Here is a 22,848-nt window from a genome sequence, read left to right as displayed (position 1 = left end):
TTGGCTCAGGTCATTATCTCATGGTTTGTGGGACCGAACCCCATGTCAGGCTCTGTGCTGACAGCACGGAGCCTGCTTGGAATTTTCTCTCTGCATCTCTCTCTGCCTCTTTCTCTCTCTCAAAATGAATAAATGAACTTAAAAAAAATAGTTGGCAAGGATATTTTAGAATATAAAATTCCTTTATTTTAAAACCTTTGTATTACTTTTTTCTCTTTTAGGCTAATTTGTGTTTTGTGGATATTGACAACCATTTTATTGAATTGCCTGAAGAGTTTCCACAGTTCCCCAATAAGGTGGATTTTATCCAGGAACTCTCTGAAGTGCTTCTTCAATTTGGTATTCCTCCTGAGGGCAGTCTCCATTGCAGTGAGAGTGCCACAAAACTGAAGAATCTGGTTCTTAAGGACTTGGTTAATGACAAGAAGAATGGCAATGTCTCCACTCATAACATCAGCATGTATGAGTTACTGAAGGGCAATGAAACCATAGCCCGCCTCCAAGCTCTGGCCAAGCGGACTGGTGTGACCGTGGAAAAAATGGACCTCTCTGCCTCTCTGAGTGAAAAAGAAAAGGATTTAAAGCTGCAGTGTGAAGAGGCTGAGCTAAGGGACTACCAGCTCAATGTGCAGCTCCGCGAGGTCTTTGCCAACCGCTTCACACAGATGTTTGCAGATTACGAAGCATTTGTGATTCAGACTGCCCAGGACATGGAGTCCTGGCTTACCAACCGAGAACAGATGCAGAACTTTGACAAAGTAAAAAAAAAAAACATAGTTTCCCTTTTTTTATGACTCTTAGTGGGCTGTCTTACTAATTTGGTTAACTTTTTTAAACACAGATTCTTCCTCTCTCCCTTCCCGTTAAGAACTTATTCTTATATTTTGTCTTTGTCCTATAATGACGTCTCAACTTGTCCATGCAAAGATAACACTCTAGTTTCAGAAGACAAAGTTTTACCTCATCTTAGGATCAAAAAGAGAGGAAAAGTGAATAAATTAGGTTTTATGACTATAAGTCTAAGGTTCTATTCCAAAGTTTGTGGGAAAGGAAGACAGAAAATGACACTGGCTTTTGATTGTCCTGCTGAAGTTGAAGCTTCTGTCTAAGGTTTACCATAGAGTTTTCTGGCAGATTTTCTTGGCATATCTACCAATTTTTTTGTTTGTTTTTGTTTTCCAGATAAAAGCACTTAGAGGTGTGCGTTAACTCTTTTGAGTCACTAGGGTATAGTTCAGTCCCCTGCTTCAGTTTTGCCAAGGCACGATATTGCTATTAGAATGCATTATGGCTTTTTGCTAAATGGTATCTTTGTGTCTTGAAAGACCTCTCAAAGGAGCTAATGTATTCTAAGAAGCTAATTTATAATTATGGAGTCTCTGACAAATATTAATAAAAAATTTTGTAAAGGTGGGTAGTATCAAAGGTTATTTTCTGATTTCCTCAGACATTTTTTCAGTTGAAGTATATAAACTACACTGAACGGTTAAGTTCTGATACATTTTATGTTTGAGAAAACTTCTTCAATAAATTAAGAAGCCTTCACTTCTCCAAATGTATTCCTGCTCTTAGGTTCCTTTCTTATTAAGCTTAACCATTTTTTCCTCTCCAACTTGGAACTAATCTGTGTACACTCATGATTTATCCTTGGGGCAATTCAAATTCTTATCTAAATCGAGCACTGGTACTTTCTTCCTTCTTAATCTTTATGTAGCTTCAAACTATAAATGGAATTCTTTTTATGTAACGACTAGAGAAATGAAAGTTTCATGCGGATTCCAGAAGGCTTGTAACCATCTCATTTTTCACTAGGAAAATGTACAGGACTATCACATGCTAGTTCTCCAAGCCAAGTCTTTCCTGATTTCAGTGTTGTAGTCTGTGAGGGTCTGAATATCAAAAGCCAGACATTTGGTCCATTTAGAGGGGAAAAAAAAAAAACTATTTGCTCTAGAAAAAGTAAAATTGATACTCACCTGTAAAATATCTTTTGAAGAGGTGTACTGATTTTTAGAGACTACCGTGAACCTTTCTCTGGCTATTCAGATTTATGTAAATACATCTGAACTATGGAAGCACTTAAATTGAATAAGTAGGTTTCCATAAGGAACTTTTTTAAAGGCTTCCTAAATTTTAGAATGAAAAATAAACATGCTGGTAAGAAGCCAATGACTATTAAGGAGGAGATTGTCAGAACTTACCCTTCTGTCTTCCGCTTTCTGGCTTCTGCCACACTGCACCTACTCAAAAGAATGGAAAGCAAAACCAACCCAGCAGCTGAAATAGTAATTCACTTCCATATTTCAGCCAGTACCAAACTGTGACTAGAATTCCTGTACACACATGGACCTGACAAAAAGAACACTTTGAATTAGGAACTGGTTACAATTTACTGAACCATTCCGTGCAGCAGAGAGTCTGGTAACAGGAACCTGCAGCTTGTTGCACATGTTTTCTCCAAAGGCTTGAATAGCTTTGGATGGGTTTTCAGGCAATACTTGTTTTAGTTAATGCCCAGACTCTTCAATCAGCACAGGTCTGGAAGGAGTTTGATCTTGAACAGTCTTGAACAGTCTTGATCAGTCTTGAACAGTGTTGGGGCCTAGAAAAACATCCACTTGAAAAACAAAGATTTCACCCATAGGCACAAATTCCATGTTTTTAGAAGGTTATGTCTTATGTATATATCACAGTCGTATCCGTTGATCATGTCAGTGCCTTATGACTCAGAGGTATACTGCATAGACTAGGAATAGAGAGCAGAAAAAAATCATAGCTCATTAGAAAAAGGGTCAAAAATTATTGATAAGTGAGGAGGATGGTTGATGATATGGCAGCATCTGATCCGCCATCTTTCACTAATTATGCCCTATTTTCTATATAATGATCATGAGTTTCAGAATGTAAATTAATTTTGAAAGGCTAAAGGACTAAGTCACCTAAATTCATGACTTTAAAAGGAAAAGTAAATTTAAAAATTTTTTAATTTCATGCATCAGTTTTGCATGTTACAAGATCTTTTTTAAATGACCTCAGCAACAAATAATTTTCAGATTTACCGTGTAGTACTAAGATAGTGTCTTTGCACTAATAATTTCTAATTATCTCATTACAGGCTTCCTTTCTGTCTGACCAGCCTGAGCCTTACCTGCCATTTCTTTCACGCTTCATTGAAACACAGATGTTTGCTACCTTTATTGATAATAAAATTATGTCTCAGTGGGAAGAGAAAGATTCTTTGCTACGGGTCTTTGACTCTCGGATTGAGAAGATAAGACTGTATAATGTAAGGGCACCCACCTTGAGGACATCTATCTATCAGAAATGCAGCACTTTAAAAGAAGCAGGTACATTTGTCACACCTTTTAAAATTGACTTAAAATTCATGATTTCTTTTTACACATTGTTGGCCTTATAAGCTGAAAATTAATTTTCAATTTTAGATTTCATGATTAATCCTTATACTCTATCAAGTGTTTTCTATCCTTTTGTTTCCTTCTGTTTCTGTGAATTAGTGTCCATCCTATTCCTATTTGACATTCCTCTCCCCTTAAAAGAGGAAAAACAGTGAAAAGTTGAATATAACCATAAGGTTGCTATGATTTTTGTCTTATTCTCTTTTATTGCCTTAAGTGAAAAAATGTAAATTTCTTTCTTGCTGTTTATGTTGCCTTTTTACTTCTCACCTCTTTTCTCTTCATTAAAAGAAAGATAAGTATTAATTTAAAATAGTGAATCTGAGATGCTGCCTAATTTACATAACTACAACAATTTATTTACTTTCTAGTGGTGCCATTAATTATAATTCATTTATTGAAATTAAAATCTCTGAATTCTTACATTCAAATTAGAGGTTTTTCTAGGGCGCCTGGGTGGCTCGGTTAAACATCTGACTTTGGCTTAGGTCATGAACTCACGGTTCATGGGTTCAAGCCCTGCATCGGGCTGGGCTCTGTGCTGTCAGCTCAGAGCCTGGAGCCTGCTTCAGATTCTGTGTCTCCCTCTTTCTCTCTGCCCTTCCCCCACTTGTGCTCTGTCTGCCCCTCCCTCCCTCTCTCGCTCACTCTCTCAAAAAATGAATAAACATTAAAAAAAAAAGTAAATTAAAAAAAAATTAGAGGTTCCCCAACCCTGACACCAGTTTTTTCCCTGAGAGAACCATCAGTCTTGGCCATCAGTAATATAGTCCATTAAATAAATAAACATATTAATAGTATTTTCTGAGTACTTACTATGTTCCAGACATCATATCACATGCATTTTTGGATTTGACCTTAACAATGAGGGAGTTTATTTCAGAAACATTTATTTCTGTTTTATGACTGTCCTCATTTTATAGTTGGGAAAGCTGAGAGGTTAAGTAACTTGCTTATGGTTGCTTGGCTAGTGATTGATAGAGCATGATTTGAACTCAGGGTTGACTGATTCTAGCACCTGAAGCCTTACTACCACATTAGATGTTTATTTAGTAAAGAAACATGAAGTGTACCAGTCCACACAATTTTATACATTTCTACCTTGTTCCTAACACTTCCTTTGCCAAATAAACTGCCTCCTATCACCTGAATGCCCCTTTCTTTAATTTTTTTTCCCCTTCAAGCATAGTTGCTATTTGAGAGCAAGTTTTTTGCTGAAGCAAAAAGAAGCAGGAAAAGAGTTTCTTTGTTCTGCCTCCATGTTTGCCTTTCTCACTTTATTTAAATAGATCAAAGTCACAGGAGTGGTGATGCTGTAGTTGTAGCATATTTAAGGAAAGAAGTATGTGAATGATGTCTTTAGTCTTAAGAGGTCTCTTTGAGAATTCATGATTATGCTGAAACATCATTCTGTTTTATTCCCACTTAGGAGGGTAGATCCTTGGAGCCCCTTCAGGAAATGGCAGTTACCTCCATATTTCTGGAAATTGAGGGAGTGGAATGAATGAAACTGTCTGTGCCTATTCAGAGAATAGTATGACTTTCAGTGCTTTAATAGCCATGTGAATAATATAATGCCTTGTTGAGAAAATTTCATTCCAACCTTCATGACAGAATTTTTTTAATGGAGCTAAGCATTGATTCCTTTATTTGTGTGCTTCCAGAAAATCTTTTCAATTAAAATAGATTTTCTGTCAGCCCCTCAAAGAGGTTGACATTCCCACTATCATCACAGAAATTATATTATATAATACTCTTGAAAATACACCATTATAGGTTTAACATATGAAAATGTGATTAGACTAAAGCACTAGACTCCCAGGAACCTAATTTATCAAAAGACTTTTTTTTTAAGTGAAAGAAGGCAGCTGGCTGTGACTGTGTCTATATCCCCCATAAATGGTGCAGTTATTTCTTTCATCATGTAAAATTATCCTCATCCCACCCCAAACAAAAGTATAGAGGTTGGCATTTGTTGTTTATTATTGACTTTTATTGGGTATTTTTTTGTCCTTTGTTGTTTTGATTTTATTTTTTGTTTTGCCTCTAACTAAAAAGAATTTTGATTTGCAGGTGAAGTCTTTAGGCAGAGGCTATCTGCTGTTGATATTGTGGCACCAGAACCGCATGATTTCTGTGCAGAAAGACAAGTTGATAGTAATACAGAGTTTTTCTTTTTTCTTACCAATCACAGAAAATGAGTATTGGCACAAAACCTTGAAAATCTAACAGGCCCGTGACCTCTCAAAGCAGGCATTTAATAATTTCTAAATGTTCAGTATTCACTGGTGGTATAATTACTGAAAAGTAACATTGCGTTACACTCCCAAGGCAATCTTAAATATAAACCCTAGAGTAACTCATTATGAATCATGATTTTTGTTTTCAAAAAGCTTCCTGACTAAAGGAGAATAACTCAGTATCAGATGGATTTCTCTGTCATTTTAAATCCAGCGGAAAAACTGAAGCTACCTTTTTTTTCCCCTTTCATGAGAACAGAAGCATTCATTGGCAGAGATGGAATTTTGTAGTATTTCATGGAACATAAAATTGGCAGGGACTTCAGAGAATTCCATGCCATGAATCTAAGCTTTATTTTGCCTAAACCATCTGTTAATTAAGTGTTTTATAAATATTAGGAGCACTGAGAGTATAGATAGGGTTGTGAAGAGCCAGGGGGCATCACTGAAAACTTAAATATCATTTCATATTAAAACATTGCATTCTTTTGCCTAACATAAAACATATGGACTGTGTTTTAAGAGAAGTTAGAAGTTACACATTAAAAATAAAATGAAATTCAAGAAGTTTTGGATAAATTATTCTGAATTCTAAAGGAAAAATAGGGAAGTTTGAGATAGATATCTAATATTGTGAAGTTTTAGTCCTAGAGGATAATAGTGACTTCTGCAAAGTATCCCTCACTGCTGTCATCAGACACAAGCAACTGACTTAGGTGAAACATTAACCACACACAAGATGGTATTAAGCATGTTCTTTTGAGAAGTGTGGAATATGCCATGGACAGATCCACTTTCCACTCAAAAGGAAAGTTTTTTTCAAAAAACTTTCTACTCAAAAGGAAAGTTTTTAAGACTATGTATGGGGAATAACCAGCAGTACTCAATCTGCTGGTATTGAACCGGGCAAAATAAATTGGTTCCATGAAATACTTATAAAAATACCTTTTTACTTCTCTTAAATCCCAAGATTAGCAGTTCCCACGGTATGATCTGTTTGTCACACAACCACAATTACTGCTTGTTCTCCCCTTTTGGTAATCTAAAGGATTAAAGACCTAGTCTCGCTTCACAAATATATTTTCTCTTGAAAATTCAGTTCATAAAAACATTTAAGATCAGATTTTTTTTTTTACCAGAGAGATCATTTGCTATTTCTTGGGTCTTTGAGATAATCTCCTAGCTTTAAGCAATTTTAAATAGAAATGTTCAGTAATTCCTATCTTTTAACTTTGGCCTATTTTATTCTTCAGAAGGCCAGTTTCTTATCCTCTGGACATTTTCTAAATGCCTGCTTATTTTATTCTCTGCATTACCCCTCCTGATCTAATAAACACTCCTAAATGACTCCTACTAATGAGAATGTGAGTGTTGCTAAAAGTGAAGTCATAAACTTTACATAGTTTCTTGTTTTTACAAATGGAGAACTATGAGTATTTAATGGATCTGTGTACAAAGAAATAAAAGTAAAAAAGGCTACTGTGCTTGCTTTTCCTTCCTTGTCTTTCATTTAAAGGACAATATTTTATTTGCCATCATTTTCTTAAATTTGTATTTAGAACATATTTTCATTAAGAAAATATTTTCTTAAATATTGAAATATTTAATATTGAAGTATTAAAATATTGAGTATTCCACTTAGGGGAGACTTGTTTTAGTACTAAATTATAGATTTTTCAACCCTGCTGCTCTGCAATTGACAAAGGCAGAAAATACCATGAAAATTAGTCATCTAGTGTTTACTTAAAATTAACCTTTTTATATTTACACTGATTTCTAAAGAACTTTTATAAAAATCTGTTTTAGAGTGTCAGAAAGATGGAGTTCCTTGTTGGTGCATGAGTGGAGGAAGCATTGTTTTAAGGTTTAGCCAATGAAATGTCTCTAATTTGTTATAAATTTAATTTATAGCCCAATCAATTGAGCAGCGACTAATGAAAATGGATCACACTGCAATCCACCCACATCTGCTTGATATGAAAATTGGTCAAGGCAAATATGAGCAAGGGTTCTTTCCAAAGCTACAGTCTGATGTCTTGGCAACAGGACCAACTAATAACAAGTAAGCACGTTCTTCACTTGAATAGTCGGTTGAAGGGATAATGAAGGGTAGGTACAATGCTGTGCAACTTTAATGGGGTATTGTAACCATTAACTATCTTATTGATCTGATTACGTTTCCAAAGACCAAAACAACCCATTTGAAATATGGATTGGGGCACCTGGGTAGCCCATTCGGTTAAGCATCCACCTCTTGATTTTGGTTCAGGTCGTGATCTCATGCTTTGTGGGTTCAAGCCCTGTGTCAGGCTCTGTGCTGGCAGTATGGAGCCTCCTTGGGATTCCCTGCCCCTCTCCCCTGCTTGCACACACAGAACTCTCTTACTATCAAAATACATACATACATACAAACATACATATTTTTAAAAATATATGGATTGACATTCTGTGAGTATTTGACTTTTAATTCCATCATGTAAAAAATCTAAAGACTAGACATATTTTTCATTTTTTAAGTAGTATGTGCTTGGGAATAGTTTCCCTTTATTTATTTTTTTTAATTTTTTTTAATGTTTGTTTACTTTTGAGAGAGAGAGAGAGAGAGAGAGACAGGGCGTGAGTGGGGGAGGGACAGACAGAGAGGGAGACAGAATCGGAAGCAAGCTCCAGGCTCTGAACTGTCAGCACAGAGTCCAACACGGGGCTCGAACCCACAAGCCGTGAGATCATAACCTGAGTCAAAGTCAGACGTTTAACCAACTGAGCTAACCGGGTGCCCCATGGGAGTAGTTTCCCTTTAAATGACCAAATGTAATGCCATCTAATGGAATTAGAAAAATGATACTTTCACTATCTGTATTAGTTTCCTAGGACTGCTATAACAAAATACTACAAACTTGGTGGCTTTTAAAACAACAGAAATTTATTCTTTCATAGTTCTGGAAGCTAGAAGTCCAAAATCAAGGTATTGGCAAGGTCCTTCTCCCTCCCAAGACCTCTAAGAAAGGAGCCGCCTTTGCTTCTTCCAGTGCTGAGGCCAACACTGGCTTCAGGCATTCCTTAACTTGTAACAGTATTAACTCCAGTCTCTGTCTCTGTCTCTGTTGGTCAGGAAAAAGGAAAATATAGTAAATTATCTTTATAATATGTGATGGTAACACTTGGTTTAATTTAATAAACACTATTCTAAGCTAGGTACTGTGGTATTTGGAATTTGTTGAGGTGCATGTATATGCGGTAATATTTGTGTATCCTTGTGTTTGTACTGCTGATACTCTATTTTTAATAACCTGAAAGGAAATCCTTTCTAATTTAAGTAAGGATGAAATCCTTACTAATTTCCTAGCTGAAGGTGTTCCTTTATTTTTTTTATTTTTAACTTTTTTAATGTTTATTTATTTTTGAGAGAGAGAGTGGGGGTGGGGGGGGTGGCAGAGACAGAGGGAGAAACAGAATCTGAAGCAGGGTCCAGGCTCTGAGCTGTCAGCACAGAGCCCGACATGGCGCTCAAACCCACGAACTGAAAGATCATGACCTAGCCGAAGTTGGAAACTTAACAGACTAAGCCACTCAGGCCCCCCTGAAGGTGTTCCTTTAAATATGTTTCTAAAATGTGTCAGAATTATTAATTCATTTAGTTCCAAATGTGAGAGAGCTGTATAGTGAGAGCAGACATATTAAAGGGAAAAAATGCTGTGCATGGATTACACAGTTGCAGTACTGTTTGCATTGTTGTTTCTTTTCCTTTCAGAGTCTAGTATTCATCATTCATAAATATATACCCCTTTACAGCTCTTAGTCAGAAAACTTAGAAATTTTCATCACCATATTTTTTCTGCTTTCAAATATACCTTTCCTGCCAGTGGAGCCTTCTCCGTGCCAACACAGGGTTGGTTATGGAGTTGATCTGCTGATAACTAATATTAAGCTGATTCTACACTGGCTTCTCTGCTGACAGCATTGAGTACATTAACTCATTTTTACAAGCATATCCCTATATATAAACCTACATTGTTTTACCTATTTAATGAGTGAGTTTCAGAGAGAGTCAACAACTTACTCCAAGATCACACACCTAAGAAGTGGTAAAACTAGAATTCAGACCTAGGTCTGCTAATTCAGGGCCCAGGCCCTTAACTGTTACACCACATACACATAGTGTCTGGCTCAGCTACTCCAAAACAAGGGTGACACATGCCTTGTCTTACTTTTGGAGTTGGAAACTGTGCTTTGGTAGCCCCCAAGAAATTTTGAGTGACCTAAAATATTGAACATAAAGGTGCACTATGAGGAAAAAAGGTAAGTACCAAAAATTTTGTAACATACATAGTTTTGCAAATCGTCTGAAAGAAACATCTTACTTTTAAGCCATCTTTCAAGAACCTTCATATTATTTACTTATTTAGTTTGGGCCATTTAGTCAAAAGGCATAATTCTACTTCTTTTTTATTCCCTTCACTGAATTCTCTGCTTGCCTCTTCTGAAAATTCAGGTGGCTCACTGCCACTTACATTTTGTGTACCCAGTGTAACAAGATCTTCCACAATGAAAGAGCCCTCAGATACCTCACTTCTACCTTAAAATGGACTCTATTAGGAGGGGTGGCCCCAAAGAAGATAAGATAATACTCTGAGGAGCAAGGTACATGTTAAGCGCCATCTTTCCTAGGGAAGAACTACATGAAGCAGTGGTTGAGATCAAATGGCCTAACCCTGAAGACAGTGGCATTATAATGTGTTGGTAGAAGTCTGAGATTGGGTTACTGGCAAAGTTAGGATTAGAACTCAGTTCTCCTTACTCCAGGGACCGAGTTCGGAATTCTCATTCATAAAGCCTGGAGGTCTGGAAAGTCTTCAGTCCAGTATCCTTTTACATATTTGGAAAAGGAGTGCTGTACAGTGAAGTAAAAGAATTATGTCGGTGGAGTATGCGACTTTTGATCTTGGGATTGTGAGTTCATGCCCCACTTTAGGTATAGAGATTACTTAAAAATAAAATCTTAAAAAAATAAGAATTTTAAAAACTTTGATTAAACTCTTTTATTTAAATAGATTGTCTAAACTTCAATGAAGTCAGTAGTGGAAGATGATTCATGAGGAAGGTGGAAAAGTTATGTATTCACAATGAAATCTTACCCTCCTATAGAAAATGCAAGTCTTTATACTAAGATCTTGGAAAGGAAGATTGTGGAGATAATTTAATGTGCTGCTTACAAGACAGAAATAAATAGCTAATGACTGAAAATGTTACCTTACTTAGGTAATTTGCAGGGGTTTGCCCTCCATTAAAGAAGTGTTTCTGCTCTTTTAACCCTTTTTTTAAGTTTATTTATATATTTTGAGGGCATGGGGGCAGAGAGAGGGGGGTGAAGAGAGAATCCCAAGCAGGCCCTGCACAGAGCCCAGTGCGAGGCTTGAACTCACAAACTGTTAAGATCATGATCTGAGCCAAAGTCAGGAGTCAGATGCTTAACCGACAAAGTCACCCAGGTTCCCCTATTCCTGCTTTTTTAAACACTGAACTTAAAAGTGTGCTAAGACATATTGACCAGTATGGGGGTTCAAACCTTCCAGATGATTGTACTAGATATAATATTCTATTTTTCAGAAATGAATGAGAATTTTCCATCAGAACAGACTAGTCATCAGCTTACTTATTTTTTCCTACGCTTGTAAAATATCCTAATTGTATGAATTACTTTTATATTAGTGGACTATTAATTTAAATCGTTTTCATTTCATTTAAATAGTATTTCCTTTTAATAGCATTAGGTTGTTCATTCATTTATTTATCAAATATTTATGGAACCCCTACTGTATGTGAGACAGTGTCCTGTTCACTGGGAATTTAGCAGTGAACAAAACAACAGAAGTCCCTGCTTTCAAGGAGGAGGAGACGAAGGAACTTAATATGTAAAATAAATAACCTATCAGGTAGTGATAAGATTTGTGAAGAAAAATAAAGCAGAAAAGGGAAGTGTAGGGAGTGTTAAATAGGGAAGATTTCAACTTTAAAATCTTACTGCAGTATTTTCTTGCTTTTAATCTTGTATATAATCCCAAGGTTGAGCCCTAAGCATTACATTTTCAGGTATATTGTAGTCTGAAAGAGAAAAGGTCTAAGAACTCATGGCAGGATAAAGAGATTTATAACCATGCCTCTGCAAATGGCTGACCAACTATTAGAATTTCATAGGCTGCTTATGAAACAAAAGCAAATAAGCAATCATTAGTATTTCAGCAAATGTGATCATCTTTGGCAACAATATGCTTAGTAAGTGAGACTTAATAATGAAAAGAACAAAATAATTCCTTGACAAGACCAGGAATGGGTATAGTTCATCATAATTTTCTCAAGCAGATGATCATTTCCTTGTTTTGAAAATAAAATAGAAACAAAATTAAAAATTTTTGTCCCACAGGAGTGTATAGTGAGATGCTACTTACATCATGTAAATTAATATTTACCCTTTTCTTTACCTAAAGCCTTTTCCACTTTTGCCTGCCAAGGAAACTGTTCTGCCATTTGTATTCTCCTTTTCTTTATTTATTATATAAATTCATTGGCTTGTTTTTATAGTCTATTTTTACTATTTATTTGACCCACTCTGTCCAGTAACCCTAATTTTTTAAATTCCTGAACAAATTTTACTATGTTTTACTGACCTTTTTTGCTACAGGGCTATTTCCAAAGCCCCCAGCCCTTTATACATTTTGTTACTTATACTTCCCCTTTGTTTATTATATAAATTTATCATCTGGTGTTTATATTCTGCTTCAGAGTTGTGAAAGAAAAACAATATTCATGGTTCCTGTTGAAGATTTGAGACACACTTTATTCAAGGGGGGCCATGTAGGGACCGTTGCACTGAGGGCTTGCAGTGGGAGAGAGGGAGATTGAACTTTATTCCAAATACAATATGTGGTAAGTAGGAATTTATAGTCAAGTAGCAGAGTGGAAAAAAACTTACTAAGAGGAAACATCAAAAGTAAGGTGAGGGGTGGATTTTGACTAAACCAACCTGACAGGATTCTTGCTGAAGGCAGGCCTGGGTGATCAGACATCACCTGGGGGGTTATGGATGATGTAGAAACTGATCAGACATTGAGAATGATCAAATACTGAGGATGGGGGCTCTCCTGCTAAACTGACTTAGCAACGTTCTTGTCAAAACTGGATTTTATAAGGAAGTGCACAGAGTGACCTAGGAGAAGGTTCAGAAGCCTAACTAAGGTTTGATCAAGTGAAGAATCTTTCTTTGTCAGTGCCTTAATATTCTTTTTTTCTGGATCTTCCTTCTCAGTCACCCCAGTTTTCTTTGTATCCTTTTTACAGTCTTACTTTAATACTTCGTTATTGGGACATTTCCAAGGTCTCTACTTCAACGATTTATCACTAGGACTTGGTATTTTTTGTCCCAATATAAACCTATTTTTTAATTTTTTTATTTATTTATTTTTATTTTAAAGCCTATTTTTTTAAACTATTTTAAGAGGGACTACCTTTCTTGATGTCATTTTTATCATAATTATTCAGTGTTCCTCTAAATAGCAGACTGAAATGAGATGATTCAGAAGCTTGAAACCAAAGGCATGCATAAATTATTTTAAAAGCAACAAAAGAAGCTGCATTCTTATTTTAAGCTTTTTGTAAATTGCATACTTTATTAAATAAAAAAATAAAAATGATGAACTGTCAGTAATACAATATGACTTTTCCTGAGTGGCAAAAGTATGAATTCATTTTTTAAAATTTACATAGCTCTGTGCTATCAAGAATATACACAAGAGTAGATATTCTTAGAAAAGTGTGATGAATACATAGTCATGGGGATAACTCAAGATTTGAGAAATTTTTAAAAATGGTTTGATTTAAAATAATATACGCTCACTAGAAAATTTAGAATACTTGAAAGTGATAGGGTAAATTTTAAAACACCCATAATGCCATCACCATGAGATGTCAACATTTCTTGTCATGCTCTTTCATTGCATAGATCATGGTGTGCATGTCCATGTTTACTTTTTCACAAAATTAGGAGATTATTTATACAATGTTTTATCTTGTTTTTCCCATTCATTATTGTACCATGAACATTCTCCTATCTTAATATTCCTAGCAACTTTTTTAATGATTACATATTTCATTATATAGCACCCCCTACTGTTGAACAGTTAGGTTGTTTTGAGCACATTTACTTGATCCTGATTAACTCTTGGTTGTAAGATCTGTTATTAACTCAAAAGCTTTTTGGAAAATTTATACATTAAACATGTATATGGAATAGAAGACACATTAATTTTAGGAACATTTAAAGGCCAAACTATGAGTCTTGGATTAAGGAAACAATTTGTTATTACATACATGTTGTGAGGAATGTCTGTAAGCCTAAATGTTAGACTGGATTTCTGATTATGTATTTAGAGTGTATTTATAGAAAGTCCAGGTGATGTACAGACTGCCAAAAAAACAGTGACAGACATACCAGCTCTTCGAGAGTTTATAGTAGAGAGGATTTTATAGGAATAGAGATAAGTGATTGTAACACAATGTGATAGGTAATAAAATTGGGGAGTATAAGAAAGGCAAACAGTTTAGAATTGAAAGAATTAAAGAACATTTTCTGTGTAACATTGAAGCTATCTGAAAGAATAGAAATTGGGAGGAAACTTCAGGGACAAAGGCTCAAAGGTGACAGAACTGACCCCATTGGAAACACTGACTTAGTTGAAAATAACTGGAGTTATAAGATGGTACTAAGTGTAGCAGAGAGATTGGGTGAGCTAAGAATTGAATGATAGCCATTGGATATGACAGTTAAGGATATAAATGGCTTCAAGAGCATTGTCGGGGGAAGCTTATTTGAGATAAACCGAACATCCATAGGTAACTAAGTAGAAGCCTTATATGTAATCTTTTAAGAATTTTTACAGGAAAGAGTGAAGCAAGAAACTTACACATAACTGTAGAGGGTCAAGAGAGAGACCAGCATGCTTGTAAGCTGAAGGGAAATTATTCAGTTGAGAAAGAAAAATTGGAGATTCAGAAAAAGATGACTAGGGTCACCTGGGTGGCTCAGTTGCTTAAGCGTCCAACTTCAGCTCAGGTTATGATCTCATGGTTCGTGAGTTCAAGCCCCACATCGGGCCCCACACTGACCTGACCATGCAGAGCCTGCTTGGGATTCTCTCTCTCTCTCCCTCTTTCTCTCCCCTCCCCCATTTGTACACTCTCCCTCTCAAAATGAATAAACTTAAAAAAATAAAAGAAAGAGATAGTTAATGCGGCAGGTTGAAGAAAGCAAGAGAGAATTAGTCAAGGAGTTTCTTACAGGTGGCAGTAATAGTTTTGAGCTATGGCCAGTATATTTTATACTTTGGGATTAGAAGAAAGATGAAATGTCTGTGTATACATCGTTTAAGCCAAAGGCAGGCAATTGAGGGGAGGCCCTTGAGGATAAAGCGAAAGGTTTGGAACAGTTTTTGAGGGGAATGGGAGAGAGGTGATAAAGGGCATGACAAATCAACCACTAATCTACTATAGATATGAGAAGTTACACGATAGTATTCATCCAGGGTTTGGGGCTCTGTTGGACAGTAAAGTGGAAAGGAGAGGATCATTATGAGGTGATAGTATGTATTTTTTTAACCTCAGTTTTTAAAAAGTACTGATTGTAGTGATGGTTACATGTCTCTGAATATAATAAAAACCACTGGAATTGTATGCTTTAAATGGGTGTATTGTGTGGTATTTAATTACATTACAATAAAGACATTACATATTTAAAGAATTGGTTGAAAAATAAGTATTGTTAGTCTTTTAAACAGTACATTTTTTCTATTTTAGAGATAAGTGATCGCTTTCTTGTTGTTTGTTTTAACCTGCACCTTCTTGGGTATGGCTATTTTTCCAGTCGCTGGGTGAGTCGGAGCGCCACGGCGCAGCGCAGGAAAGACCGCCTTCGCCAACATTCCGAGCACATTGGATTGGACAACGACCTGAGGGAGGTATGTGGGCCGCCTTCCCAGGACGCCTCCATACAAGAGCCATGAACTAGCCTTACTCAGCTCAGCAGTTGTCATGGTGCAAGTTCTTCCGATTTCTTTACAGAATGGTTTTGTTTTATTTTAAAATAGTAATCCTTTTGTACTGACTTTAAAAGAACACCTTTTTGTAATTTTAATACACCTAAAATACGGCCCTAAAACAAGTCTCCCTGTGTACCACATCAAGTAAAGGCTAAGTTTAGGATACATTTTTGGTCAGTATGTCTCCTGTGGGGGGAAAAAGTATACAAGAAACATATTTTAAGTTTCAAGCATAATTTAAACCTAGAATAAAGATGCATTTCCTTGTGCTTTATCCTTGAATTGTGGACACCATTTTTTAAAGTGTTGAGAAATTATTTTTGAATTAAGATTTTTATGCTTTATTTGTACTACTTAAAAATACAAGCATAGTTATACATTTGAATAATTATAAGTAAGTTTTGGTTATTGTAATCAAAGAAAAATGCAATCGGAAGATCTGTTAACTATTTTCTAAACTCAGATGTGTAAAATAAAGCAGAAAACATCATTCCAAATATCTATTGCTTTTTTGTTGAAATGTTCATACATTTATGATTTTAAACATTTTCTTTAAAATTGAAGCATAATCTGTCTAGTGCTTTTCTTTGTGCTATCATATTTTCTTCTTTCCCCTCCCTTTTGCTGTGACTTTATATCATATGCATGCACATTTTGCTGGTCTTTTTCTCCCTGTCCTTCTTTTTTTTTTTTTTTTTTTTTTTTTTTTGGCTTTTCTGTCATTGGCACTTCTCCATCCTCTTAGCCTTCCGGGGAACTTTTGGTCTGTCAGAACTCCATGGCATTCTGGGAGTGGGATCAGGGTCTACCTCCTCCTGCACGACTTCCTAAAAAATCCTTCTCTGAGTGCTGCCTGGTATGTTCTTTGCCTGAAAGTGCTTTGCAGATGTTCCTGAATCTTGTCTTTGGTGTCCTTGAATTATCCACATGTGTGTGTGCATATAGCTGTAGAGCCTCACATCACCTTGTGACGTGAATTGTCAGCCCCTCCATTTTGCTCTCCACTTCCTGTTATGTTTGATACCTTTTCTTGGTGGTGTGCGCTAATGCAAGTAATTCTGAACTCTTGGCAGGTAAAACTAATTATTCAGATTCCTTATTAGTGGTATTTTGACAGGTAAGGGGGAAGTTGTGGAGGGACCAGACGTAGCCCTTGTGTTCTTTCAAAGGAGAAATATATTAAATGTTCAAACTCCCTTTAAGTATTTTGCAGAAATTCAGAAATAATTCATTTTTGAGCAGTTTTTCTTTTCTGGCTGGGTTTTACTCCACAGTATTTTAATGAACTTCCTGATCTGTTTTTTGAGGGTTTTTGTTGTTGTTGTTTTGGTTTGGTTTTTTATTGTTTTACTTTGAAACGTGTTTCCTCTCTATTTTATTTTATGTGGTAAGAAAAGCAGATCATCAGTATAGAATTTTAGTTCTAAGAGGAACCATTGAGGTCACCTTGTCCAACATTACATGAAGTCCAAGAGACTTGCCCAGAGTTAAATGGACACACAAGGCAGAGCTGGGCCTATAGCCCAGGACTGCTGATAGCCAAACTGGTCCTCTTCCCAGTAACCCTGTTTACCAGGTTGCACTCAACAGCTCCTCACCTGAGGACAAGAGGAACTTAGGACTCCTGGTTTGTTATTTTTGGCTTTGACAGAAATGAAGAAGAGCATAGTAGAAATCTCAGAAGAAATCTGGGGTCACTTCCTTTTAGTAGTAAAATGAACTTCTTATAAAGACATTCCTTGTGAAAGATTTCTCTTTCTTCTCCACTTTTCACCTTAAAGTACACCTTTTCCTCCAACTGCCCCAAAGAAAATTACATTTTTATCATCACTTGTTTACTATAAAGGCAAGTGCTCTATTTCTTGCAATGTACATAGGCAGCCTCACTTCTTGTGAGGAAGGGCCTCCTGCCACCCCCTGTATCCTCTGTGTGCATGTCCGAGGAATGTTGCTCATTCCATGGCTTCACCAGAGATGTTCAGGAGAAGACTGGGCCCTATGGCATTCGCTGTTGGCTGATAATCATATTGCCCCATATGTGCTGTGTACTTGGTAAATATGACCAGTCAAAGGATAACCCCATTCTAGCTTGTTTTCATTTATAAAATAGAATGTACACTTTAACAGGGCTTTATTCTTAATCCAGTTATTTACTTAATAACATAATTGTTCGTATATTTTTGAAAAAACAGAAATGCCAAGACCTGTTTCTAGTCTCTAGCCTGACAGTGTTCCTCACTCCTTCTAGCCAGTGTTTCTTCCTAAGCTAAGACTGAATCTTCACTCTTCTGGAGGACTGAGTCACAGTAGTTCTCTGCATTTGCACAAGTCCTAAAGGTGGAAGAACAGACACAGGGAAGAAACAACCCCTTTAACATTTGCCAGTTAACATTTGTTTTTACCAGCCTTTTATCTCTGATTTGTAATAATCCAGATAATATCTATACCACCTGAAATGTTAGGAAATGCAGGTGTTATAATTCTCATATAGGATCTCTGCCTTGTATCTCAGGTGGGTTTTGCTGAAGCTTTTCATTTCCTGCGTTTTGAAAACTAACCTTCAGGATGTTTTGGTAGACCTTATTACCCTTAACTTCCCTGGTGGTGATAGTTGTCTCTCATTTTCAATTTTCCCTCTTTCTTTGACCTTCTAAAAAAGATTTGAAGCCAAAAATATAGACACAAATATAATGGAAACTAAGTATTTGTAGCGTTCATTTTTTAAAAATCTTTCCTTAAAATGATTGCGCTAGAAAGGAAACATTTTCTGTTTATGCAGTAGCAGGTACACTGATCAGCCAAATCCCTAATCAGTGGGATTTTTTAGAAATTTGTACAAGATTTAGCAGATTATTTGTCTTCCAAAGGGAAATATTTTAAATGTACAAACTCCCTTTTATTTAAAGAATGCAAAGGATTTTACACATCTTCCCTTACAATATCAAATTCTTCCCTTAAGATAGTAAAGATAGATTTCACATATGTGCCTGTGGGAGGATGTGCTGGCTTACAATCTCTCTCTCCCCTCAACAAACTGCTAGTTTTACTATATCACTTAGAGTAGTTATTCTCTAAAAATGGTCCTAAGACACTTGGACTTTGCGGAGATTCTGCCCCGTGGTCCTGATGCAAACGTAAAGTATGTAGATGAGCTTTTGCAGGTGGCACAGAAAGAAGAGGGACAACCAGCGTCCTGTGGTAATCACCCATAGTGATTTTTTTCCTCCTGGACATTCACTAACTAAAGCTCAAGAGCAGTGGACTGGATTTCTGTGGTACTCTCTGAGCCATCACTTTCTCTGAAAGTAATATGTTTCCACTTTCTCTTGATTGTGGAACAAGGCACGGAAGGGGGGAATGTAGCAAACAAGTTCAGAGTGAGTTCATGGTCTTTCTTGTGAGGTATGGGGGCATGTATTATGCCCATTTTACAAGTAAGCAAATATGCCTGAGGTTATAAAATTAGTTGCAACCAGGTTTTAGAGCTCCTGATTTCACTGTTGTGACTTGATTAAAAGCAAAGGGTTGGGTTGGAGAGCACTGCCCAAGAGGGTAGGAGTGTGTTCAGTCTCGATCTGTGGGGAGAGGAGGAAACCAGTGATCTGAGAATCACTGGTTTCTTGTAGAACCTTGGATTAGTAATCCAGAAACCCCAATTTTTTTCATCCCCATCATGCTCCTGACTAATCACAACCTCGGATATTCCCAGTAAAAAGATTAAACTAGATGAGATTAGATTCCATCGTATTTTGAATGTGTTTTAACCTGATGGGGTTTCTGTCACCCTCATTTTCACAGGGGTTAACATTTGGAAAGTGAGGAGAGTACGAATGCCCTCTGCCTTTAGGTGGCGCTAAAACTTGAATTGCTATTGCATGAATACACTTATGGCCTTCTTTGCATCTTGTTGTTTCTGCACTTATTTGTGTAATGTTAAGAAAGGAGAGTATCTGATGTTTACGTATTTAAAAATACTCTTTAATTTTTAGAAATATATGCAAGAGGCGCGAAGTTTAGGAAAAAACCTGAGGCAACCCAAATTGTCAGACCTTTCTCCTGCAGTGATTGCACAGACCAACTGCAAATTTGTAGAAGGCTTATTAAAAGAATGTAGAATGAAGGTACGTATTACTCACTGATGGAAGACGGTGTGCTATCATGTTAATTCCATTTGTGAGGCTAAGATGAACTGAATCAGCTCCCATCTGAGCCTGCAGCTTTCTTCGAAGAAAACTTTTCCTGGGGTATAAACCTCACGTACTCTTTACTGAGGTCATGAATTTTCACGGGTTCTCTGTTGTCCATAGAATCAGTGACATGGGAGCCCTGCACAATTTCTCTCACCTCTTCAGTCATTGCTGTCTTTTTCTCCAACATGAACAGGATAGTAAGCCAGTCAGAAGTTGTGTCAGGAATGTGGTCATCTTATGCGAAAGGCAACACGGTTTTTGTGTAGAACCTTGTTCATGCCCATCATGTATGTATACCCATGAGGAAGAAGACCTTAGCTATAGGTTAGGTTTGTATATATTAACACACTAGTCTCTTCTCAGATAGCTGTGTTCATCAAAGGCGATAATACAAACTGACAAAATTCAGGACATCATTTTAGCCAGTAATTCCATTCTTTTATTTGACAGTCACTTCTGGAGTACCTTCTGTGTATTCAGTATATACACTGGTTTCAGTATCAGCATACAGTGTTGAATCAGAGAGATGGTCTCGACCTTAAAGAACTAGATTCTCTCTCACTTTACATTTGATAAGTGCAGCTAAGACTGCTGTAAGTTGCTTACTTGAAACTAATTTCTATTTCCTTTTTATTTTCTGGTGCATACTCATGAGCAGAGACAAGATAAAAGAGGAAAAGAGGAAGGAAAAAGAGACCTGGTTCACTCACAAATTAGGGAGTTCTGAAAAAATTTAGAGCTGTTTGTGTTGTCGTTTTTGCCTAAGTGTAGTCAAAGCTAACTGCAGGTACCTTCAGTCTGCCAACGTGCAGGGGCAGTGGAGGCTTAGTTGCAGTGGCAGGATGGGTTTCACATTCTTCCCATTTCCTGGGTCTGGTGTGATTCCCCAAAGTTATTCAAGCTAGTATTCTGAAAACTGTCCATCATAAATGTTTACTTGAGGATACTTTCATATAATATCATATTCTCCCACTAGTGACCCCGTATTTGTCTGACAAAATAATAAAACTATATGTGATATTACTGCAGTTATTTGACCACAGAAATTAAGATACTTTTCCCAAAGTGATGAAAAATCTACAATTATAAGTATAATGAAGGGATGGGGGACTGGCTCAGTAGGTGGAGTGTGCCACTCTCGATCTCGGGGCTGTGGATTCAAGCCCCACGTGGGGTGTAGAGCCTATTAAAAAAAAATAATCTTAAAAAAAAGGTGTAATGAAAGGAACCCAGGTGTCTGATCTAGTAGTTGACTTGTTGGCTTTTTTACTTCACTACTGGGATAACACTTGTGACCACATGTGATGTTCTCAGACAAAACGCATGTTGGTGGAGAAGATGGGACATGAAGCAGTGGAACTGGGCCATGGAGAAGCAAACATAACCGGCTTGGAGGAGAACACCTTGATCGCCAGTCTCTGTGACCTGCTGGAAAGGATATGGAGCCACGGCCTGCAGATTAAGCAGGTAATAGTCTCAGGAGGTCCTGGTGATGTGGCTCGTTAGGAACCCTGTCAAGAAATGTCACAAAGAGAAAAAGATAAACATTAAAGGGTATGTTTCTTTGTCACGGGATAACGGGAAATGCACCATAGGCTTTTTAATTCCAGAAAAAGAAAATAAAACCCATGATTAAGAGGTGGTTTGGGGCTCTTTTCCTGGTAAACAGAAAAGGATAAAACAGCACATTTACTGCAGAGGCCATATCCCCTGTTGAGTGTCTGCTTTCGTCACTGTCCAGGAAAAAAAATCTGTTAGCCAGAATTAACCTTCTTTACCATTTTAAGGTACCTAGTTATTCAGGGTGCAAAAAATCAAATGGTTTCTTTGTTTTTGTCCCTCTTATCTCCTGTTCTGATTGTTTTCTGTTGTGAGCATGTTCTTTCTTCCTCCCCTTTTCTTTCTCCTCTGGCTTTTTTCTTCCATAGTTGGCATTCCATACACACAAACATATTTTGCATATGGATATACATAAATACACTCTGTGCTGCTAGAGCCTTTTAATTCTGTGGTTACTAGTGTGGCCAGTGTAGACAGTCCTAAACATACAATTAAATAACAATTGAGCTGAAGTTCAGAAGTCTATGCGTACTTCTGGCGTCTCTTTAGCTGCCCTTCCCCAGGCTATTGCTAATCTTCTCAGCGAGACAAAGGATGACCCTCCTTTCACAAGGAGTGAGTTGCTCAGAATATTACACAGCTGAGAATGGATGAGCTTGTATCTCCAAACATCAAAATGGCCATTTCAACGTGAATGGTTTTGATAAGAAATTATTTTTTGATTAATTAGTTCTTATAAGATGAAAATTTTTTGTGCCTTGTAATTTCAGGGGAAGTCAGCTTTGTGGTCACATTTAATTCAGTTTCAGGACAGAGAAGAGAAGCAAGAGCATCTTGCAGAATCACCAGGTGAGAGTTCATTGGTTTGTTTCTGCGGAACTGGTGGCATTGGACCATGGGAAGAATCAGTAGGATACGGCTTTGTCTATACCTCCTCTCTCTCTCTCTCTCAGGCTGAAACTTACCCATCTTGCCAGTAGTGGGGTAAGGCAGAAGGAGCAATAGTCACTTGACCTTTCTGATCTTCATCCACAAGACAGGGAAAATAATGTTACGCTATATAAGACTATAATGTTGATTAAATGAGATAACATGTGAAAACCCCTAATGAATTGTAAAGGATCATACAAGTATACCTTACTCTCACCACTGTTAGGCTGTAGTGTATCCTGGGTTTTTTTCCTTAAAGTTTTATACACCCATCATTAATAATCTTTCAGAGAAAAAACATGTATATGTATATATGCCTCAAAAGTCTTCAGGAGTCATATTTCTTCTTCAGTTTACAGCAAGACATCACTTGTTAGAAGTGTTGTTATACTTTAGCTAGTTAGAGTTATATAGGGTTCGTAGA

At 36.8% G+C, this 22,848-nt stretch overlaps 1 protein-coding gene across 6 annotated transcripts in view; it reads left to right on the top strand.

Annotated features, from left to right (window-relative positions):
- The window catches only part of DENND5B (DENN domain containing 5B), a 189,035-nt gene that overhangs the window by 118,014 nt on the left and 48,173 nt on the right, over positions 1-22,848 (top strand). For 4 of the 6 annotated variants that reach the window (XR_006204761.1, XM_042946198.1, XM_042946197.1 and 1 more), the window contains 7 exons: positions 222-758; positions 3,116-3,347; positions 7,568-7,718; positions 15,570-15,663; positions 19,734-19,865; positions 21,249-21,401; positions 22,265-22,343. Coding sequence is in view for 5 of the 6 variants with exons in the window: in XM_042946198.1 (XP_042802132.1) it covers positions 222-758; positions 3,116-3,347; positions 7,568-7,718; positions 15,570-15,663; positions 19,734-19,865; positions 21,249-21,401; positions 22,265-22,343 (1,378 nt within the window). In the remaining variant the exon portion in view is untranslated. Of the gene's footprint in view, positions 1-221; positions 759-3,115; positions 3,348-5,489; positions 5,574-7,567; positions 7,719-15,569; positions 15,664-16,489; positions 16,601-19,733; positions 19,866-21,248; positions 21,402-22,264; positions 22,344-22,848 lie in introns of all 6 variants that reach the window. The other 2 variants (XM_042946202.1, XM_042946201.1) reach the window with 2 other exon arrangements.

This window comes from Panthera leo, chromosome B4 (genome assembly GCF_018350215.1).
Source record: "Panthera leo isolate Ple1 chromosome B4, P.leo_Ple1_pat1.1, whole genome shotgun sequence".
Lineage (NCBI taxonomy): Eukaryota > Metazoa > Chordata > Mammalia > Carnivora > Felidae > Panthera > Panthera leo.
This window is presented reverse-complemented; position numbering and strand designations above follow the sequence as displayed.